The 19828-nt window shown below is 51.4% G+C and overlaps 9 protein-coding genes across 9 annotated transcripts; 2 read left to right on the top strand and 7 right to left on the bottom strand.

Annotated features, from left to right (window-relative positions):
* Nucleotides 1–596: 596 nt before the first annotated feature.
* COCVIDRAFT_26536 (hypothetical protein) lies at nucleotides 597–1058 on the bottom strand (the record flags this gene model as incomplete). The annotated part of the gene is made up of 2 exons (XM_014701239.1): nucleotides 597–716; nucleotides 813–1058. The coding sequence occupies 2 exons, from the start codon at nucleotides 1056–1058 to the stop codon at nucleotides 597–599; spliced, it is 366 nt and encodes a 121-aa protein (XP_014556725.1).
* A 363-nt stretch (nucleotides 1059–1421) lies between these two features.
* COCVIDRAFT_37684 (hypothetical protein) lies at nucleotides 1422–2504 on the bottom strand (the record flags this gene model as incomplete). The annotated part of the gene is made up of 1 exon (XM_014701279.1): nucleotides 1422–2504. The coding sequence occupies one exon, from the start codon at nucleotides 2502–2504 to the stop codon at nucleotides 1422–1424; it is 1083 nt and encodes a 360-aa protein (XP_014556765.1).
* A 963-nt stretch (nucleotides 2505–3467) lies between these two features.
* Nucleotides 3468–5558, bottom strand: COCVIDRAFT_26534 (hypothetical protein; the record flags this gene model as incomplete). The annotated part of the gene is made up of 1 exon (XM_014701238.1): nucleotides 3468–5558. One exon carries the CDS (start codon nucleotides 5556–5558, stop codon nucleotides 3468–3470), a length of 2091 nt encoding a protein of 696 aa, XP_014556724.1.
* Nucleotides 5559–6234: 676 nt separating this feature from the next.
* On the top strand, nucleotides 6235–7046 carry COCVIDRAFT_98929 (hypothetical protein; the record flags this gene model as incomplete). The annotated part of the gene is made up of 2 exons (XM_014701278.1): nucleotides 6235–6488; nucleotides 6575–7046. The coding sequence occupies 2 exons, from the start codon at nucleotides 6235–6237 to the stop codon at nucleotides 7044–7046; spliced, it is 726 nt and encodes a 241-aa protein (XP_014556764.1).
* Nucleotides 7047–7608: 562 nt separating this feature from the next.
* Nucleotides 7609–9372, top strand: COCVIDRAFT_98977 (hypothetical protein; the record flags this gene model as incomplete). Its single annotated transcript, XM_014701277.1, has 1 exon — nucleotides 7609–9372. The coding sequence occupies one exon, from the start codon at nucleotides 7609–7611 to the stop codon at nucleotides 9370–9372; it is 1764 nt and encodes a 587-aa protein (XP_014556763.1).
* Nucleotides 9373–9603: 231 nt separating this feature from the next.
* On the bottom strand, nucleotides 9604–11472 carry COCVIDRAFT_15891 (hypothetical protein; the record flags this gene model as incomplete). The annotated part of the gene is made up of 4 exons (XM_014701225.1): nucleotides 9604–10500; nucleotides 10558–10736; nucleotides 10807–11261; nucleotides 11300–11472. 4 exons carry the CDS (start codon nucleotides 11470–11472, stop codon nucleotides 9604–9606), a joined length of 1704 nt encoding a protein of 567 aa, XP_014556711.1.
* Nucleotides 11473–12579: 1107 nt separating this feature from the next.
* On the bottom strand, nucleotides 12580–13197 carry COCVIDRAFT_98892 (hypothetical protein; the record flags this gene model as incomplete). The annotated part of the gene is made up of 1 exon (XM_014701276.1): nucleotides 12580–13197. One exon carries the CDS (start codon nucleotides 13195–13197, stop codon nucleotides 12580–12582), a length of 618 nt encoding a protein of 205 aa, XP_014556762.1.
* A 712-nt stretch (nucleotides 13198–13909) lies between these two features.
* On the bottom strand, nucleotides 13910–15606 carry COCVIDRAFT_37678 (hypothetical protein; the record flags this gene model as incomplete). Its single annotated transcript, XM_014701275.1, has 4 exons — nucleotides 13910–14145; nucleotides 14202–14815; nucleotides 14867–15288; nucleotides 15346–15606. 4 exons carry the CDS (start codon nucleotides 15604–15606, stop codon nucleotides 13910–13912), a joined length of 1533 nt encoding a protein of 510 aa, XP_014556761.1.
* A 3171-nt stretch (nucleotides 15607–18777) lies between these two features.
* Nucleotides 18778–19783, bottom strand: COCVIDRAFT_26528 (hypothetical protein; the record flags this gene model as incomplete). Its single annotated transcript, XM_014701237.1, has 2 exons — nucleotides 18778–19261; nucleotides 19311–19783. The coding sequence occupies 2 exons, from the start codon at nucleotides 19781–19783 to the stop codon at nucleotides 18778–18780; spliced, it is 957 nt and encodes a 318-aa protein (XP_014556723.1).
* Nucleotides 19784–19828: the final 45 nt, after the last annotated feature.

Raw genomic sequence — 19828 nt, 5'->3', positions numbered from 1 at the left:
AATCGCGATGGCCGATGGAGACGACAAGACCTCGCGTAGAGCCCCCTGGTGAGGCTGTGCCCTTTGCTCTAAATCACATGCGCGTCATCGATTTTCGAGCCACACAACGGCCTATCATGATTCGGTCCTGTAAGACGGATCAGAAGGGCCGACGCGAGCTCGTAGGAATTGGACAGGGCAGCCGCACAAGCTTTGCAAGCCTTACCAGTCATCTGGGATACTTTCGTCTACGTAGACAGCATGTGTAAGAAGGAGGGTTCAGAGGGTCAGAACGTTAGAGTTAGTATTTGTGGCAGCCTTCTGTTGCGCAACCCGATGCGGCAAGTCTTGGCGACAATCACGTGCACTATCAATATAGCCAATTGCATACTTACTTCATAAAGTCATGTCAATGAGAAATTGATTGTACTATGACTCGATTCTCTACCGTTGAGAGGATACCCCTCAATCGAAACCTAGAGCACGGCATACTGCGCATCCCGGCTCTCTAAGCCCGCATTCCCATATCTATACCGAGTCCAGACTGCCATTACCCACAATGGCACCCCACCTCTCCATCTCCTCTCGACGCCTCAGGCACCCAGGCACCCACCCAATTACACCCCACCAGTCTTAGTCTCCGGCTTAAACCCAGTCTTAGCTTTCAACTTCTCCAAAGTCTCGCGCGTCTTCTCGTCAACCGCACTGGGCGGATGCACAAGCTTGCAGCAGTTGTCCTGTAGTATACCCCATTAGTCCATGTCTCCCTTTCCTCGAACCCTCCAAGAAAACAACAAGTAATTTAGAAAGGAAAGAAATATCCATGAACTTACATAAGCCCGCAACTTGATGTTATACCGATTACTCAACATGCAATACTCGACCCAGCGACACGACTGCAAACTATCAAACTCCTGCTTGCACTTGGGGCTACAAGCTCCATCGTGCGCCTCAAGTGTGAGACGGTTGTTGGCGATGGCTGCAGAGTGCGTGGTGGAGCTCATATCTGTAGGAAGTGCAGTGGCGAAGCCGAATAGCAAGACGAGCATGAAAGAGTGGAGAATGTTGGAGAAATGCATAGTTGATTATGTTTTGATGGTGTGCTGTTAATTGAGAAAAGCGTGTGTTGATAGAGGTAGAGGTAAGGGATTGGAGAGGGGGTGTTGAAATACACTGTTGTTTGCTGGCGAAAGCAAACAGTGAGGCAGATAGTGAATGAAGCAGTCACAATATCACCATGGACAAACGAACAGAGTGAATCACCAGCGTCTCTCCACCTTCACTTCTCCTCCGCCCCGAATCACCTTCTCACATCCCAGTCATTGCACGGGCAAAGAATACCCACAATATTTCAAATATTTTCAATATTTACTTTTTAAAGAATAACCCAGAGTATCCAGACTCTCTCCTTCTCTCTTTCTCATACATGTTACACGCAACATCTACCGCTCCAAACTCCTCCTCGGTGTATTCGTAGCGGGTAATTCACTAATCGCAACTCCAATCCCATCCAGCTCCACTGGTCCCGCGAGTCCCTCTCTCTGCCCCGGCACAGGCTCTCTCACGCGGAGACTATTCGCGTCTTCGTCGTCGCGCTCCAGCAGGATACTGAGCACGTGCCCCCGCTTCTTCATCACCATGCCGTATCCAATGTTCGAGACAGTAGTTTCTTGCATGCCGCCGGGGTACGAGGGTGACATGGGACTGATGGGGTAGGGATTGTTGGCGTCTGTAGACCAAGCGCCCGTGTCCTGGCTTCCGCGTGGGACGGCTTCGTTGGTGGATGGTGGTGATGGTTGCGTGTTTGCGGCTGCCACTTGGCGCTTTAGGCGGCGGATGTACCAGGTGAGGATTATGCCGGCGATGATGGGGAGGATCGCGACACTGATACCGATTCCTGCTTTTGCGCCTGGGGAGAGTGTGGGTGGTTCCGACTCAGGTAATGCGGGTACTGGTGTTCCTGTAGCTGAGGGTGTTCCGCTGGCTGGTTGTGACGAAGAACGTGGTGGGTTTACAGGAGTCCCGGTCGGTGTGCTAGCCGGTGCCGTACTCTGAATCGTATTCGTGGATTGTGATACTGTCGCAGTATTTGTAGATGACTGATTCGGCACTACAGCCTCTTGACCATTGGACGGCGTACTCGACGCCGTGCTCGCACTTGTACTCGAGCTTGCGATCGATGACCCGCCATCATCATCCATAACAGTCCTGCACCATCCCTGAACCTTCGCATCTGCCTCGTCTCGTTGTACACTTCCGCACCCTTGCGCAATACACGCCGAAGAAGCCTGCATCAACTTCCCACCCCGACAATGGCACGTAAAGTCCGCCTCACCCGCACAGCCATCTTGTACCAGTTCCGTAATCAAGCATCGCAGCGCACACCCTGGCAGCTGTAACCCAGCAATGGGAGAGGCCTGGCGCGGGTATATAGCATGCGGTATCGCTGTAACAAATTGTTGTGTGAGGGTACTGACGACGAGAACGGAGATGCTGAGACGGTGCAGTGTCGAAAGCGGAGTCATCGGTATCCGCATATTAGTACTCGCCGATATACACGTTCTCAGACCCCGTTCCTCCCGAACCGGTCGATAATGGTAAGGCCGAGTCGTACTGGCCTTGATTTGGCGGCAAGAATTTGGAAATAAAGAAAAAAATAATGGAGCGTTTACTCCTGGGCCCTCAGTTCGGCCGTCCGCGAGCCTAGCATTCCGCTGCTTTGTCTTGTATCCCCCCTCTTTTCACCCTTTCACATAGGAGCAAGAATCCAGTCTTGACTTCCCCGTCGCTTGCAAAAAAGAAAAACAAAGAAGTGGTGTGTAGAGAGCAAATGCAGAGGTTGAGACAACAACAGGCGGAACCCCAACCAAGGTAATGTGGCCTTGCCCGCGCACGCCCAACCCTTCCCAGGTTCTCGATCCAAACGCAGTAACAGATCTCTTTGAAAAAGAGAGAGTACAGGGGTTCACCAAAGTCAATTTTATGCACTGGCTTGGCTAATGACGTGAGGAAGGTGATCTTTGAAATACTGAGACGTGCAGTGTTTCTCTTCTGTGGAGTCCGGGTGCCTGGGTCACTTGGTGCCTGGGGTTTGACAAAAATGCCGAAGGGAACTAGGCTGAAGGGTTTTCGGATATAGTTTGCGGGTTGCGCACGTTGATGTTCGTGCTGATTGTGCTTGTATGTGTTATATAGCGTGTGTTATAGATGAAGAAGTTGAAGCGTGAGGCCCAAATATGAACTATGGTGAAACCTTCTCTTACGGAAATATAGAAATAGTGTATATCCTTTCCTCCCAACTCCATGTATTCTATTTTGAACTACCGTGATTACATCAAGTCGTCTAAATATCTTACCGTCGAACAAGTTGCATATGGGCATTCATGTGTATGGAAATTATGCGCAGCACTTCTAACAAGAAAGCCATCATGTGATGATTCATGTACAAAAGGTTTCACATCTGATCAGTCAATCTTGCGGAGAAATGTCTACACTGAGCAAGTGACAGCGCCTGGAGCAAGGTCGACCGGTCCTGCTCCAGATGCAGCAATGTTCTTGGCATCAGAGTGCCGAAAATACGGCTCCTCGTCTTTACCCGGGATTGGTCCGGGGGTAAGCATGTCCTCTGGTTCTTCGTCATAAGTGTCCAGAGAAGCGCGGCCACTGAAGTCTTCCTGGGTCCGGAACTCGTTGACAAGGCTGGCCAAATCCCAATCCAAGCTGGTGTAGCTATTGATGCTATACCGGTCCGTGTGCGCGTCAATCCAATCCGAGCCGCTGCCGACTTCGTCAATGTCTTCGTCTACGTCTTCATCCTCGTCCCAGAGATCCTGCTCCACGCCGCTCAGGAACTCCCAAATGGTTGCAAGTAGTGCCTCACGTGGTAGGAAGTAGTTGAGCGTTTCGTTATCCTGGCCCGTCCAATCTCCCCAGGCTTCGAGAATTTCTAGACGAGGGAATTGAGTGGCAAGTGGATGCGCCCAGGACTGAACGAGGCTCTGCTCTACGAGGGGATCCACCACAGAACCCGTCTGAGAACTAGATGATGATATATATGTGTCACCCGCAATTGACAGAATGGACTGAGGTCGTGCGAAGGCAAGTTGTTTGAGGTTCTGGAAAAGCGGCGTGTTACTTGTCTGGGATAAAGCAAGACTTTCCATGCCAAGCAAGCATTCGCTTCCATCAAGGTTGGCGGTCATAGAGGGCGTCCTGGGCTCAATCTTCGTGTTCATCGGGGTTTGAGAGAACTCGCCAGTAGGTTGCAGTGTCGAGATATCTTTGACTATTTGCAGATCTGGCAGGTGACAAGATATTCTCAAGCGCAAAGTCTCAAGTTGATGACAATTCTTCCCCAGGCTTCCGAGTGCGGTGAACTCCAAGTCGATCGCTGTTTGTGGATGAAACTTCAGCTCCAAATTCACAAGTCCCGGTAGGCCTTTGCAGAATGTTTCAAATTGACTACTGGAAATGGTTGATCCATTGATACCCCCTGGCCCTGAGGTGGATAAACTGACGTCTTGTAATTTCGGACAGCTCGCGGCAAGGTTTGTGAGCGCGACCCCAGAGAGTGCTGGACATGATGTAGCCGAGGGAAAGTCAACCGCAAGCTGGCCGATATTGATCTTCAATGATTGTAGTTGTTGACATTGTACCAGCGGGACAATGATACGATTTAAAATATCTGTGTCTTCCTCGTGTTGCACTTGGTCAGGAATGCGTGCAATGTCCAATTGCAAATCTTCGATGAGTTGCAGCTGAGGTAGTAAGGCGAGGGCGATCTCCGGGTAGCACATGATGTGCAAACGCCGTAGAGAGAGGAAGGGAGAAGGGAGAGCATTTGGGCCTGAGAAGTAAGGCAGTAACTGCAGACCGGGGTCGAGATCGATTTGTAGTGCTTCAAGGCCAAGTCGTTGACTGAAGGTTTTGAAGATGACGTCCTTTCCCGAAAAACCAGCGTTCATTATGCGAACGTCTGAGATACTTGGCGCAGAAGCAAGTAAATCCAGTAGCACCTGATGATGTAGTGGGTCCTCGAGATCGACTACATCTGGGCCAATATGTATGCTGACCAGATTTGGTTTAAACAAAGCCGGCAGGATGGTGCGAGCAATATATTCAGAGCCACAGCTCTGTGGACCCAGGAATTCCAAATGCTGGAGCCCTGCGTGAAGCATGGAGTTAATTCCTTTTTCATGTTTACACCAGTCCACTTCCAACTCTAGCGTCTTCAAGTTGGGCCAGTTCAAGTCGCGCAAGTAGTCAAAGTTTGTTTCGTCGTCGGGTGGGCCTAGGACGAACAGGCGTTCTACTTTGTTCGCATACCATTGCCGTCGAGTGGGTGCCATGTCGTCCAGCGCCTGGAGGTGGGGATAGCGCCTCCAGAGAATGGACGTGCCCTCGTCCGCCCACAGCTTGTTGACGAGAATCGAGGGCACGAGGGTAGGGCGGAATTCGAGAAGTTCGACTGGCTGATCAGATCCGCGTTGTCGGCGATCCTTGTATTTCATGTCGGAGAGGTGACGTAAGATGAGGTGAAGAATGCGAGAATCCGCCAGGGCCCTGGCCGTGGCTGCCATGACTGCGAGTGCTGCCGATGGAAGGAGAAGCAACGAAGTCGACAAGAGAAGAACTGGAAGGGCTCAAGCAAAGAGACGGGGAAAGGGAGGGATAATATCCACTTGTTGCGACAAAAGTGTTGGGCAGTCAATCAGTCATGCTGCTCTGGACCTTGTCGCCTACCTGGCGACCGGGCAAAACGAAAGCCCGGCCCGCATCGGATCGCCAGGGGCCGCCAATGTAGCAGAGCCTCTCCCATTGCGGAGAGTCTCTGGTGCGGGTCCTCATGCGGCCAAGTCATGCGATGGGAACGTGTCGTCTCTGACACTGCTAGGGGATGAGGTTCGTGCTACGGTGTTTCTCAGGCACAGGCTGCAGCGCTGGCGGTGTCGTAATGAGGCGCCGCCAGCTTAGTCAGGCAACGGACCGGACCATTTTCGGCCCCCATTTTCTGGCGCAGCACACCCTCTCAATCGGACATAGCACTATGTCCATACGGGATTCTTCCTCTTCGGGCTTCATATCCACTTGTCCCACGGCGATACGCTCCCTTTGCCGGGAATAGAAAATTCACATGGTGCTGGCTGCAGTTCTGTGTGACTATATCTACATGGACGACCGCAGCTTCCCAAGGCAAAGCCTGCCAACACCCATCGACTACCCAGGACCGTAGCCAGCAAACCCCCCGCGACAGCCATGCATCTCATACTCACTGGCGCGACAGGCCTTGTTGGCGCGTCTGTCCTCCACAACATGCTTGCGCAAGAAGGCATCAGCCGCATATCCATCCTCAGCAGACGACCAGTCAAGATGGCAGAGGGCCATGCCAAGGCCAAGGTCATCATTCACAACGACTTCAACAAATACGACGAGGCGCTTCTGCGTGAGCTGAAAGACGCGCACGGTTGCGTATGGGCACAGGGAGTCTCCCAGAACGCCGTTAGCAAAGAGTAAGTGTGTACAACACATAGTACATGGTTGGGCAATGCACAGACACAGGCCTACTTACATACATATGTATTCACACTCGTTGCAGGGAGTATTTCCAAATAACCCACGATTACCCTCTTGCGGCTGCCCAAGCCTTTTCCACTCTCCACCCAGACTCGCCATTTACGTTTGTTTATGTGTCGGGTGAAGGTGCCACGCAGACTCCTGGTATGTTCACCGCGCTGTACGGGAGGGTCAAGGGGCAGATCGAGTCTGCGCTATTTGATTTTGGCAAAAAGAATCCCATGTTCAAGGTATACAATGTGCGGCCATGCGGGGTGGACTGGTCGGCCCACCCCGAGATCCATCCATTCATACCCAAGCAAGAAATGTGGAAGAAGGCCCTCCTTCCGGTGCTGAACACGACATGGAAGAGTATCATGTCACCAACTAGGGAGATGGGCAAAGTCATGACAGAGCTGGCCATGTCCAGGGGCGAGCCGTTGGAGGGTTCGGGTATGGAAATGGAAGGCCGGCTGTTAACCAACATTGCTCTCCGACGGATGGGCGGATTATGATACCTGTTGGAGATAGGACTGAATCGTGTTTATTTGCCTTTGTGGGATTGAAAACCCCAGTACGTCCAATTTCGTCCATCCCAGCTTGTCCCTTTTCTGTCAGAGTGCATATCGTCATGCGTGTTTGCTTTGTTGCTTTTGCGAGACGCCACCTGCTGCACGGCAAGTTGCAGAGCTGGCGCCATTCGAGTGTTTGCACCCCGACAAAACTTTGCATCGCATATTGCGACAAGAAAAGGCGAGAAAACCACAGCGTGGGAAACATGTAACCATGGCGATTCACATGGTGCTTTTTTACTATATTAGTACTATGTGGAGCAGAGGCACGTGGAATCGTTATCGGGCGCGGGACATGACGGCATCGAGACCCTGGTTCGGTGGTGGGGTCGCGTGTCCGACGCACTAGAAACGCGTCGTCCCGTCTTCGTCCCCAGGTCGAATTCCCCAACCTCCATCACGCTAAGCAAGAGAAAAAGGGCTCGACACGTCGGTGTTGAGAGACAAAGAAAAAAATACACCTGCCACGTGTGCCGTCCCTTGAGCGCCTTACCCCCATCCCACCATGAACAGCGACGCCATTCCTCCGTCATCACCTCCGCACTTGGGTAGCATCAGCCCTCAGAGCCCGCCATTCTTCGAGCCCCAACACAACGCTTTCACTTCAAAGTCGAGCTCGCCCCCTCCCCTCTTCTCCAGCGACGACTCGCGCGAATCCATCGACGTGACAAACTATGAATCCCCACGTATCCACAAGAACAAACGCAAGGGCGCGTGGTGGGACAATCGCGAGTCTGCCCACAATAGCCCAGAGGTCAAGAAGCCAAAATTCTCCCGCAATCTCGATCGCAACTTTGATTCTGGCGTCTACATGCTGAGCGACGCGACCGACAGCTCCGACGATCTGCTTCCCCAGCACAAGTCGCCATTTCCAGACGAGATGGAATATGCAGACGGCCACGCCATCGACATGGATGCCAGCCATACTCAAGCCATGCAAGTGGACACCTCAAGCTGCCCCGCAGTTCCCGCGACCCCTGCCATCCGCAAGGTCACCATGAGTGATGCCGAACGTGCTTTCAACTGGCAGCTTGACGAGGGTCTAGACAAGGACCGGGAGACGTATGATTTCGAAGGTCAGGGCCTTTACGACAGCGATATCACACGCATTGGCGAGCTCAGGTTCGTCATCAAGGACCCGCTCGTCAACGATCGCGAGGCTCCAGCCGAAGGCCAGTTTCGGTCCTTTGAGCCTGAGATCCACCTTAACCTTAACAAAAACCGACTTCGACGCCTTGTTCCCTCACTCTTCAGCATCACATGCCTCAACAGCCTCGCTCTCCGTGAGAACGAGATTGAAGAGTTACCACAAGATGTTCGTCGACTGAGAAGGTTGGAGGAGCTGTACGTTTCGCAAAACAAGCTCAAGTGCCTGCCTTTCGATGTCGTTAGCCTCCTCTGGCCGTACGGCAAGCTAGGCCGTCTCACTACCATGGGAAGCGACCTGCTAGAACCCATGACGTCCAAACGCTTTCACACTCGCGTGCCTGGGGAAGAAGTCTACACCCAACATCTCGACAAGGGCTCCTATGACCTCGACAGTCTGCGCCACCACGCACGCAGCGAACTAGTCCACCTTTACGAGTCGCTCCCAACGTGCAGAGACCGCGACTCAATCGTCTGGCGCATTCGCTACTTTGAATCCTGGGCCACGTGCTTCAGCAGCGGGCCCGACAGCGAACAAGACATAGGCTTCTACCCGCACCACCCTTCTCTCCACGTCCGCGACATAGGCGAGGAACTCCTCCTCATCTACCTCCCTCGCTACATTGCCCGCACTCTAGTATCCTACTACGACCAAACCGGCTCACTCCTCCGCGGCTCCCCCTCCCTCCCCGCCTCAGACTACGAAAAATACCCCGTCATCGTAGAAACCTCCCGTGGAACCTACGGCGTCCCTTCATTCCCTTGGTTCGCTCCACCTGAACACTCAAAAGTCCCGTCTCTCCTTACAGCTACCTTGACCCGCTCGCTGCAGACAGATTCTACGTCCGACCTCCGCAGGATGATTAGTAATAATGGCGAATACGAGATTCCACGCGCAGCGGAGAAGATACTCGCGCAGGCGGATAGGACGGCCGAGGGCGGTTACAGTGTCTTTCGTGAGTGCCATGCGTGTCGCAAGCAGTATGTTGTGGCGCGTGCCGAGTGGATCGAGTTTTGGAGTAATGGCAATGGATACTTTCATCCGTTCAAGGTTAGCGTTTGCTCGTGGGGCTGTGTGCCACAGCAAATGATGCACCGGCCGGAGAAAGAATTGACGTGGTGAACGTAGGCATGATGGGGAACATTTTTTTTTAGCACTGGCGTTTTGTGGACACTGGCCGCACATATGTACATATGGAAGTACCTTTTTTTTCCGGAGAATTTGGGGATTTCGAACAACGCCCAGGCTATGCCAGGATGCCGTGTACGAATACACCAAAAGTTTTTTTGCTCTTTTGATTTGCATGTTTCTATATGAAGCATTGTTTCCCCATGTCATATATACGACTCTGTCTTACTGCCAAATCAGTGTAATCTTCTTCCACCACGGGCCCTTGATTATCCTCGCCGGCCTCTCCTCAGCAAGCACTTGTTCCAAGCCCGTATGCAAATCCACTGTGAGAGGATCATATGCCCAGCCATCTTTCCTCGCCCAGATACGGTGGCCACCGTAGAAGAGGAAGAACATGGGGATACCGACGTAGGCGGTGAAGAAGGAGCTAACGTTCCATTTCTCGGGCCAGAAGACGTCGAAGCCGTTGATGAGGCAGAGGAAGGTGAATGCGACAATGACAGTCCATGCGCCCCACTTGCCGACGGGAGAGCGATACGGCAAATCCGTGATGCCTTGTGCGTCGCATGCCTTGCGGAAACGCAAGAAGATGATACCACAGCAGATCCACGAGATGAAACCAGAGGTATTTGTCAGGTTGACGAACCAGGTGAAGACCACCGCGGACGATGAGCCGACATTAAGATAGGCCAGGGCGCAGAAAAGCGACGATGCAGCGACGGCGTAGTACGGCACACCGGACTTTGTGCACGATTTGAAGATGGATGGCGCATTTCCTGATAGCGCGAGACCGTACAGGCTGCGGCTGGACAGGAACAAGAACGAGTTTCCAGACGACCAGGCGCTGATGATGATACCGGCATTGATGATGCTGTCAAGGACGGGTATGCCTGCTCTTTTGATACCAGCCACAAAAGGCGAGGAGCCGGCGCCGGCGCCACCAGAGGTAATACTCTCATCGTTACTGGGACAAATTACGCCGATGGCGAGGACACCGAAGACATAGAAGATGACGAGGCGGTAGATGTAGCGGCGAGCGGCGGTAGGGAGATTGCGGCGGGGGGATTGCATTTCGCCGCCAGTAGCGACGAGAAGTTCGGGGGCGAAGGAGAAGGGGAACTGTTTTCGGGGTTAGTAAATTTGACACTGGCGGCGGAATGGAGAGGATTGGCATACGGCTGAGAGAACCAAGGTAGACAACAAAGCAACGAAGCGACCCGTATTCCCTGGTTCAAGATAGGTATTCGCTGCTCCAGGATCTTTCCAGTATCGGAAGCCGAGGCGGTCGTGTTGTGGGCCACCGCCCCAGAAGAGGATGAATGAAAGCAATAGGAGACCCAGAATCATAATGACCTCTGTTTTTGAGGGCATAAAAGTCAGCTTCTTTCTCATCTTCAGCTGGAGATGAATGGGAAAGCAACTTACTCGTGCCAGCAAACCAGAACTCGGTTTCGCCATAAAACTTTACTGGGAAGCAGTTCAGGCCCACAATCACAATGATCATGATTGTGACCCAGACTGCGATATTCACGGGTGGACTCCAGTATTCGATGACGAGCGCAGCAGCCGTGATCTCGTATGGCACCAAAATACCAAGAGAGTAGAAGTAGAGCCATCCGAGACCAAAACCCAGCGAGCGAGATACGTAGCGCGCGCCGAAGAGGTTCATCGAGGATCCGGGAGTAGGCAGATAGGCAGCGACTTCAATGATTCCGGCGACGGTGCAGAAGATCAAAAAGGACATGACGCAAAAAGATGCAAGGATGAAGGCTGGACCTCCGCGAGAAAGAGTGACACCACTGCCGACGAAGAGACCCGTTCCAATTGTGCCACCCAGAGCAATCATCTGAGCATGTCTGCGTCGATTAGCCGTCTCCTTACTGACGTACGTATCCAAGAGATAGGATGAATGACATACCGTGACTTCAGACCTCGCTGAGTAGTCTCATATCGATCATCGAAGATTTCTCCCGCAATAACGGTAGGATCAACCGCTGAAGTCTTTCTCGGCCTTGCCTGCTGTACATTTCCAACGCCAAACTCGACATCTTGGCTATTGCCAACAATCTCATCCGCCTTTTTTTCCGACATGATGTTGCGCTTTCCCCTATCGGCGCGCAGTTTCAGTTGGGAGAGAGAGGGAGTCTTGAGGAGAGAGACCGAACGAAAGAGAAAGAGACAAGGAGACAGGGAAAGGTATTCAATTATGCATCAGCTTCAGCCGGGTCTCGCCACTAAGACTCAACGGATAGCGTTGCTTTTGTGAAGTTCACCCGCGCGCCATTGTTCCGACACCGATTCAAGTTCCCGGTAAGGTAGCAACGATTGATAGGACGCCCGTGTACGCAGTACCCTATCCGCACCTTCCGTCCCTCACGAGCTGTATTAAGCGTGCATTCCAAGAAACTGGGCGTTGCTCCCACTATTCTGTATGCGGAGGCACCGAGACGAGAGGAGCCAGGGTGGTGGTGATAGCTGGTGATAGCTGGTGATAAGCGCTGATAAGAGATGTCAAGATGTGATAAGCATTGGTGAATGTTGGAAAAAAGGGGGTGCTTCATCAGGCAACAATGAGCTCATTGTTAAGACTTCCTGATTTCCCATATGTTTTTTCCTTCTTTAGATCTTGGGTTGCTTGATTGCATGTACGATGCATTAGAGACGATAAGAGGGTGTCTTACCCGCGTGGCGGGGTTTTTGGCTGCCGAGTCGCTAACGACGCGGACGCGGGGTAAGGTACCTTGCATTTCAACCGCTGCGCAAACAACTGGATATGTAAATGCTGCTGCTGGCTTCGAGCTGGGGTTACTGGGAGAGGTTACAGGAAAGCCATGTTTTGGGCAAAGCGCCGAGGCAGATGGCGCGTCGTTATCGCAGGTTGTCCGATCCCCAAGATGAATCTAGCCCTGGCAGGGCTTAGCTGCTATCTCGGCATCTAAACTCCAACTGGACGGCGCGGACTTTGTTGCCTCTTCTAAATACCTCCGCTGGTGGTGGTAGCGCTCGTTTCATGTACGGTCTGGTTCTTTGTTACTGAAGGCATTCGGAAAATAAAATCTATTGCATATGAAATCTAATACGTGAAGACAAGATACTGCCACCATACTATCCATCGCAACTCTACCCACCACCAGCCATCCCCTCGTGAATTCATAGATGCATATCAACCCTAGGAAATCACAAGACAGCGCCTCTATATTAACCGCACTGCGATTGGCCTTCGTCACGGCGCTTTTCTCCCCCACCAACACCCAAAGCCGCCGAAGCCGCAAGCCTATCGTCAAACCGCTTCTCAATCTCAAAGATTTCGTATGCCCCAGGCTCGAAAATCTTCATCCCACAGTCACAATGCAACTTCCCACGCTTTCCGCCTAAGAGCAGAATGTGCCTCTTGTTCCCGCTCAACCACTCCCTCTTGATGTCCGTACGCCAGCTCAGGCCGCAGCCGTGGCCCAGACAAACGTAGATGTGCTGCGACCTGGGGTTCCGCGGTCGAGGAACGATGCGTGTGTCCTCGCTAGCGTTGGACGAGATGGTTTTCCAGGTGATGTTGAGGCTTTGGCTCGTGAACGTCGGCGTGCTGTTCGGGTACCAGACCAGTGGACAACTACGGCATTGAAGTAGGCCTAGGGGATGAGGGTTCTTTCCGGCGAGATGCAGTATTGTGTTCAAATGGCCGCAAAGACATCGCCATTTTCCAACGCGTTCGCCGTGGTTTTGCTGGGCGTCCAACACGGCGGATTTTGTTGCCTCGAGTTTCGAGGGCAGACCGAAGAGTTGGCGGAGTTGACCGCGGAGAGAGTCGTCTGAATTCATTGTTGTTGAGGTAGGTATTCTGTACTTGAAAAACGGGGATATTAATACTTTTGGATTGATGTGTCTAGATCGCATGTTCGAAGACATTTTTGAGTCGTCTTGGATCTGCGCTTCGTTTTTTTGAGACGACTTCAAAACAGGTTGCTCACAGTACGTCTTACACCATGAAGGTGAGAATCAATTGCATTCGCTAGGGCGTATATGACTTCGATCAGACATTGTCAAAGACACAGTGTCAGCTGGGTACGGTTACACAAGCGAATGAAACATTCCAACAATGTCTTGCGATGGAAAGATAGACCTAGTCAAAGTTATCCCATTACGACTATCGGGCGATATCAAATTTTTGACATAAAATCGGGTTCGAGGCAGAGTCCATTTCAAGAGAATTTGATTCGAAATCGAATTCCTGGTTGGGTCGGTTGTTTGCGTCATTCGTGTTGAGAATGGAAGGTACCTTTGCATCGCTGCAAACCTGGCGCGGGCTGCAGGGACTGGGTTTAGTACATTGTCCATCAACAAAAGCTAAACAGATTGAAAGAGAAGCAATTCAGTGTTGAAATCCTTGGTATTCGAGCTACGTGTGCATCATCCCGAGACTACATTCCTGACAGCGAAAAGATCAATATATTGCATCTTCTGATATACTCCCGAGGCTTACAATCATGAAACCATCTTGGGGTTCTGAGAGAAAGTTCAAGTTTGGCGCGATTTAGAGCGTGTAACGGAACTGAGGATTCTTCATGTCCGTAAGATCATCCTCGTAAGCATGATCGAATCCCTCGAGGGTACCGGATTTGTCGCGTCGGTGATTGTCCCAAACACAAACGTAGCGGTACACGACTGCAAGAACTGCAGTAGCGACTGCGGTTCCAAGGACGGCCTTGAAACCGGGGGCGTAAACTGGGGCGTCCTTTGGCTTGAACAACAATGGGCCGAGAAAGTTGCCTGAGTCGAGAGTTAATGGCTTACATCATGTGAGATTTGAGCAGTTGAGAACTTACCAAGACAGTAGCCTACGAAAATGCCAGAGCTCGTGATCGATCGCTTGGTGTATCCCGCTGTATTGGCCACTGACAAGCCCATGAGCACAGCATAACTACCACCAAAAGTAGAGAGAATGTAGCATGCAAATAGGAGCGCTCCCTTTGAGCTTTGTGGCAGCTGCCAAAGCATAATAGACGCGATAATAGTGCCGCATTGACAGCCCACAATGATCCAAGTTCGAATTCCTTGAACACGATAGGCCAAGTAAGTCACACTTAGTGTAATCGATCCGATAATGACACCAGCAGGCATGACAAGGAGCAACGAATTCAGTCGGTTGAATCCGAAACCTGAAATGATGATAGGCAGGAAGCTGGAAACAGGTCCGTTGGCAATCATCAGGAGGAATGACATACTGAATGCAAGCCAGAACTTGACGTCGTATAGTGATTCCCACAGCTGCTCGAGTTTGAAGTGCTTGTTTCGCACACCGGAATTGTTTTCCCTCATACGAGCTACGGCAATGTATCGCTCACGTTCGTCGAAGCCCTTTGCTCGAATCGGGTCAGGCGGCAAGAAGAAGAGGATGACGAATGCCCACAGGACTGTTATACCACCAGCGAAAAGGTACCTAACATATATGTCAGTTCCAATTGAACGTGATTCAATGGGGGTTTCTTACATGTACTGCCAGCTGTTCAAGCTCCCGCCCTTGATATGTCCAAGGCCATAGTTAATCAACGGTGAAACAGCCGACGCGTACGCAGTCGCGCAGTACCACGCACCCATTCGTAGTGCCTGCTCTCTCTTCTTATACCACCCACCCACAATCAACATGAACATGGGCGACACGCCCGACTCCAGAAAACCGAGGAAGAAGCGTTGCGCGTAGAAGCCTTGCCAGTTCGTGCATGCGGCCGAACACATGAGACAAACGCCCCACACGAACAAAATGCCGAATGCAACGCGCTCGATGGGCCAGCGCTGAGCCATGACAACCGCTGGGTAACTTCCTACGATAAATCCGAGGTAGAAGATGGAGGCTGAGAAGGAATATCGGTCGCCGGTCTTGAGCTGCAGGTCCTCGCGCAAGCCGAATAGCGCCTAGAAGATGTCAGTTAGATAACCTCAAATAACAAGAGGAAAAGAAAAGACACTTACAGCCTGCGACAACATGGCCTTATCGTAGTACTGGAGACCGTACGTTATAATCAGTAACGTCAGTAACTTCTTGTCGATCCTGCGAACGAGCTTCTTCTCCTCCTCTGGCGTCCACGTCTCGTCTCCATCATATTGCATGAGCACGCGGAGCGCTTCATCCTGGTGTACGGTATCAACGACGGCCGGGTTCTTGACCTCTTCCATCGTCTTGGGCGTCGAGGTCCCTTGCTCTGTAGCAACGGCTTGCTTTTCGTCTGCCATATTGTCTGGCTTGCTCAACCGCGATTCTGTCGAAACAAGTTGGGAGTGACAACAAAGGAGTCTCGGAATCGCCAGTCTGGGAAAAAGCCCTAGTTTTGAGAAATTCCACACAGGGCGGTGAAAAGAGCCCGTTTTTTCTTCCTGCTAATGGGACATCATGATATAGGTAAGCAGCAGAAGTGGGGTTTTTGGCAAGGGTCGGAGATTGATATTAGCCAGACCATTGTCTGGATGACCTGGTTTGTGGGTGTTTACTCAACAGCAGGACCTGGACGGCGATCATAGCAGTTCCTAGCTGTGAAATTTCACGGGGATAGAGTGCTTTTGATTGACCTTGTACAACGTGCATCGGGCATCCGTAGTGAACCTGCAGTCCGGTTGCTTCCGCCTTCTACCCAAGTAGGAAAGTCTGGTTCCCTATGCGATGCTGACACAATGGGAGTGGCTGCTGTCCGGCCATACAACGTACAAAGACTGTGACGGCCAAGGACTTGGCGCGTATTGCGTGTGGGGTGGCCAGCACTCTAGACAATGCTGTGAATGCACTGACATGACACGCTCGCTGGAAGTATCGTCGCCAGTATTTCCCTTCAGAACTTCACTCGGAGGAGATATGGAACTGCGGTGGAGCTTGGTGTACGAGTAGCTAGCTTACCGTACTCGGTAATCCGCAGTCTAATCCATAGCCAATCCTTGTATTGAGGCTCTTCTGCATCCCTGCCGCAAGCATACAACTGACCATGTTGTATTTTCAGATGTGGACCCATCTCGTACATAGGCGCCTGGAAAACCACCGAAGCACGTGCGGTGCTGTGAACGCACATATGTTATAGTACGGCCGCAACTTTCTCCGTGTTTCCTTGTGAGTACATGCATTCATCGGGATATGCACTGGTCTCAGCAGAGGTCAGAATTCATAAACCTAGATTTCTGTATACCCGAAACATTCCGGGATGCTGCTTGAAGCCCGCTGGTAGTAGCGAGTACCGTGGTGATTTTGATTAAGAAGTTGCAGTGAGGCTCGCCGCGTAGTGTATATATTAGTACTCAAGCTTTCAAGATGTTGCAAGTAACTTTTCTGGTGAAGATGCCAACGGGTTTGCATACCCCGCCAAGTCGAAGCGTATCTACACCGGGTGTATTGCGGGACGACAAGGACCGAAGCGGGAACACTAAGGTTGTACCCGATGGCCTAGCCCATTGAAGAGCTCTCCTCTGACTCGGTGACCGATTCGTCTTAGACTCGAGCAGATGTTTTGTCAGCAGGAGAACTGTTGTAGAAGACGCGCTTCGATGTATTGATGTGCAAAGAGAAAGGAAGAGGCCGTTGCTAGATGGCCAAGAAGAACAGCCAGTTTAGTTTCGGCCGCAAATTGTTTGACATCAGTAAGGCTCATTTCTGGAAGAAGAAAACACTGCAAACGGGCCTATTACGCTCCTATTACGCTCTAAGAACAAGGTCTGGGGCTGGGCGGAGATGGGCCCGAGAGCCGCAATGACAAAGGGAGCGAACGTGGGAGACAAAATCCCCAGAGCTCCGCCCTATCAAAATCGATGACGCGCGGGTAGGTCCGCAACTTGAGAGCCTCGTTACGAAACCACAACATTGTGATCATGATACTCTTTCTATGCGCATTATCTTTGCTATGTAAAAGCGCAGGTACATAGTGCGACAAACTACATGAGATACAAGCGACTTCGTAGTCCGGGAAATTCGAAACTCCGCCAAAAGACAAGGTATGCTAGACAAGAATCACAACATCCCTCGACACGCGTCCACACATGGAAAACCCTTAGTCCCAGCGCCATTCAAGTACGTAGTCTTCGATGTTTCTGTCTCTTCGACCGGGCACCCCACGTGGAAAACAGCATCTACCTCCGAAACGCTAGTCTCCATCCATATCTCTTCCCTAGTGTACATACATCCCCATGTACTTTATGTCAAATATGTCACAATGAGGGGTAAGTAGTTCAACCGTTAAGTGGCAAGACAAGTAAATGGGGACTAGTTCAACAAAGCATCCATCCCAACAACGGGCCAATTACGCTCACGCTTCCGCGATTGGGCCAGGCGGGATGTGCGTGTGGGCGGAACGGGTACGTAGTGGTATGCTTATTTGCGAGAGGCAATCATACCACCTCAACAGTTCGGTGGTCGAAACATGACATCCGACGTCCCGCATACGCAGCACACCTATTCTGCATAGTTTCTGGTCGGTGTCTGTTACTTGGCTTGCCAGCCCGAAGAGCTGGGTGTCGCCTGCGGGTTATATAATTTCTTCTTTCGGTCGGCAACGAGATGGGTAGTAATGTTCCGAATTCGACGGGCATAAGAATGAGCCAAGAAGTGACCTGGGTATCGTACTACAATAAAAGGATGAGACGATACCACGCCATTTCCATTTGTCCGAATTAGTGAACTCTTACACTGTGACTGCGACATCAAGATTTGTTTAGTAATAGCCACGATACAGGAATGACTCGAATGAAGGCGGGCTTGAGCTCAGTAACCGCACTGGCATATCCCTGGCACAATGTGATGTTCATATTCGACATCGTTCTGGATCAAATCCAACGCAATGAGGTTGTCACAGCTCGTTTCTCTTCTTTCATTGTTTGGCAGACTTGAGGCTCATAATGCAAAGAACGTTTTATCATAGTGAAAGTCGCACACACACATGCGTGCGGAGCCAGGAAGGCAGTGCAAGAACGAATGGGAGACAAAGAAAAAGAAAATCTGGGAGCTAATATGTGTGCTTTTCGAAATCGTGCACCGAATAGATCGCTGTGAGGTTGTCAAGTTATCTCATGTACTTAACATGCTTCGTGTTCACGCAGTGCACACCACTCACGGCAAGAGCTATAAAAGAGCAAAGAGAAAAGACCATAGATAATATGATGATGAAATATATAACTCAGACAATCAAGCTAGCTTCCCGTCTACACCGGAAGCCCCGACTAAATCCACGCCCGACCCGCTGCGAACATGCGGCACATAAATGGGTCAAGAGTGGATCGCACACATCGTCCGTGCAGCAATACTACCAAAAGAACCCCCCAAGACCCCCACTTCATTCCCGTCCATTCCTCATAAATCCCCGTTGCCCCATCATAACCCCAATCTTGCCTTACTATACTTCGTAATCGAAGAGACACCGCTATAAGCTTGCTTCACCTCTCGATCTTCGGGGTCGCGCTGATAGGAATATCCGGTCGTCCAGTCATCCGGATGCGCTCCATTATCAATCGCTCGGTGCGACTCAGCGAGCGACAAAGCGTACCGCATCGTCCTGCCGTGCGCTGCATCTCGCGCAAGTCGTTCTGCGAATCGCTCGCGTATGCGCGTATGGTGGCACCGGGTGTGAAGGTTGGTGGGGGACGGGTTAGGCCTGGGGATGTGATCGGATAGCCCAGATCGTTTTCGGAACTCGAATGTGGGTGCAGAGGCGGTAGATGATGGGTATTTGGGTTAACGGGTTGGCTTGGGAGAGGGTGGATGTCCTGGAGAGGCATGAATGGGTGGTTTTGTCCGGTGTTCTCGAGTGCGGATTTGCGGTTTCGGCGTTTGTAGAAGTGGATGAGGATGATGAGGATCGCAATGAGGATCACCAAGCCGCCCCCAATTATGGCGAAGTATTTCCCGTATTGTTGTAGCCTACGGGTTCATCAGCAGTGTGCTTATACGGTGTGATCATTTCACCTACCATGGTTTTTGGTCTTCGATGACCTCCACGTGTGTTTGGGTTGGCGGTGGAGCAGACGTCGTTGGTGTCTGGACCGTTACCAAAGTTGTGTATGCAGTGGTAAGTGTTGACAAGGTGGCCTTTGACAAGGTGGCTATTGACAAGGTCGTAGTCGGCGGGAGATGGGAAGTTGTTGTCATTGGTATGTCGGATTGGCCACACATTCGATTGTAGTATTGATGGATGAGTTCGTCATCCTCATCACTACATACTTCATGGCAGATAGTACCACTTTTGTGTAGGTCTCCGAGGTATGTCGATTGACAGACACAATCTTGGTAGGTGAAGTGGTTGGATACTGGGGCAACTGGTGGAACACAATTTGCCTCTGATGCCTGAAGTACCTTGCAGATGCTTGCACACTCGGGAAGCGCATTGTAGTCAAACACGGTTGAGCCTGTCACCATACTTCGCAAGCTAGTTGGGTGGTACATGGCTGGTTGTATGTCGAGACTATTGTAGATGTAGATTGTGAGCTG

Source organism: Bipolaris victoriae (genome assembly GCF_000527765.1).
Source record: "Bipolaris victoriae FI3 unplaced genomic scaffold scaffold_41, whole genome shotgun sequence".
NCBI classification, from domain to species: domain Eukaryota; kingdom Fungi; phylum Ascomycota; class Dothideomycetes; order Pleosporales; family Pleosporaceae; genus Bipolaris; species Bipolaris victoriae.
This window is presented reverse-complemented; position numbering and strand designations above follow the sequence as displayed.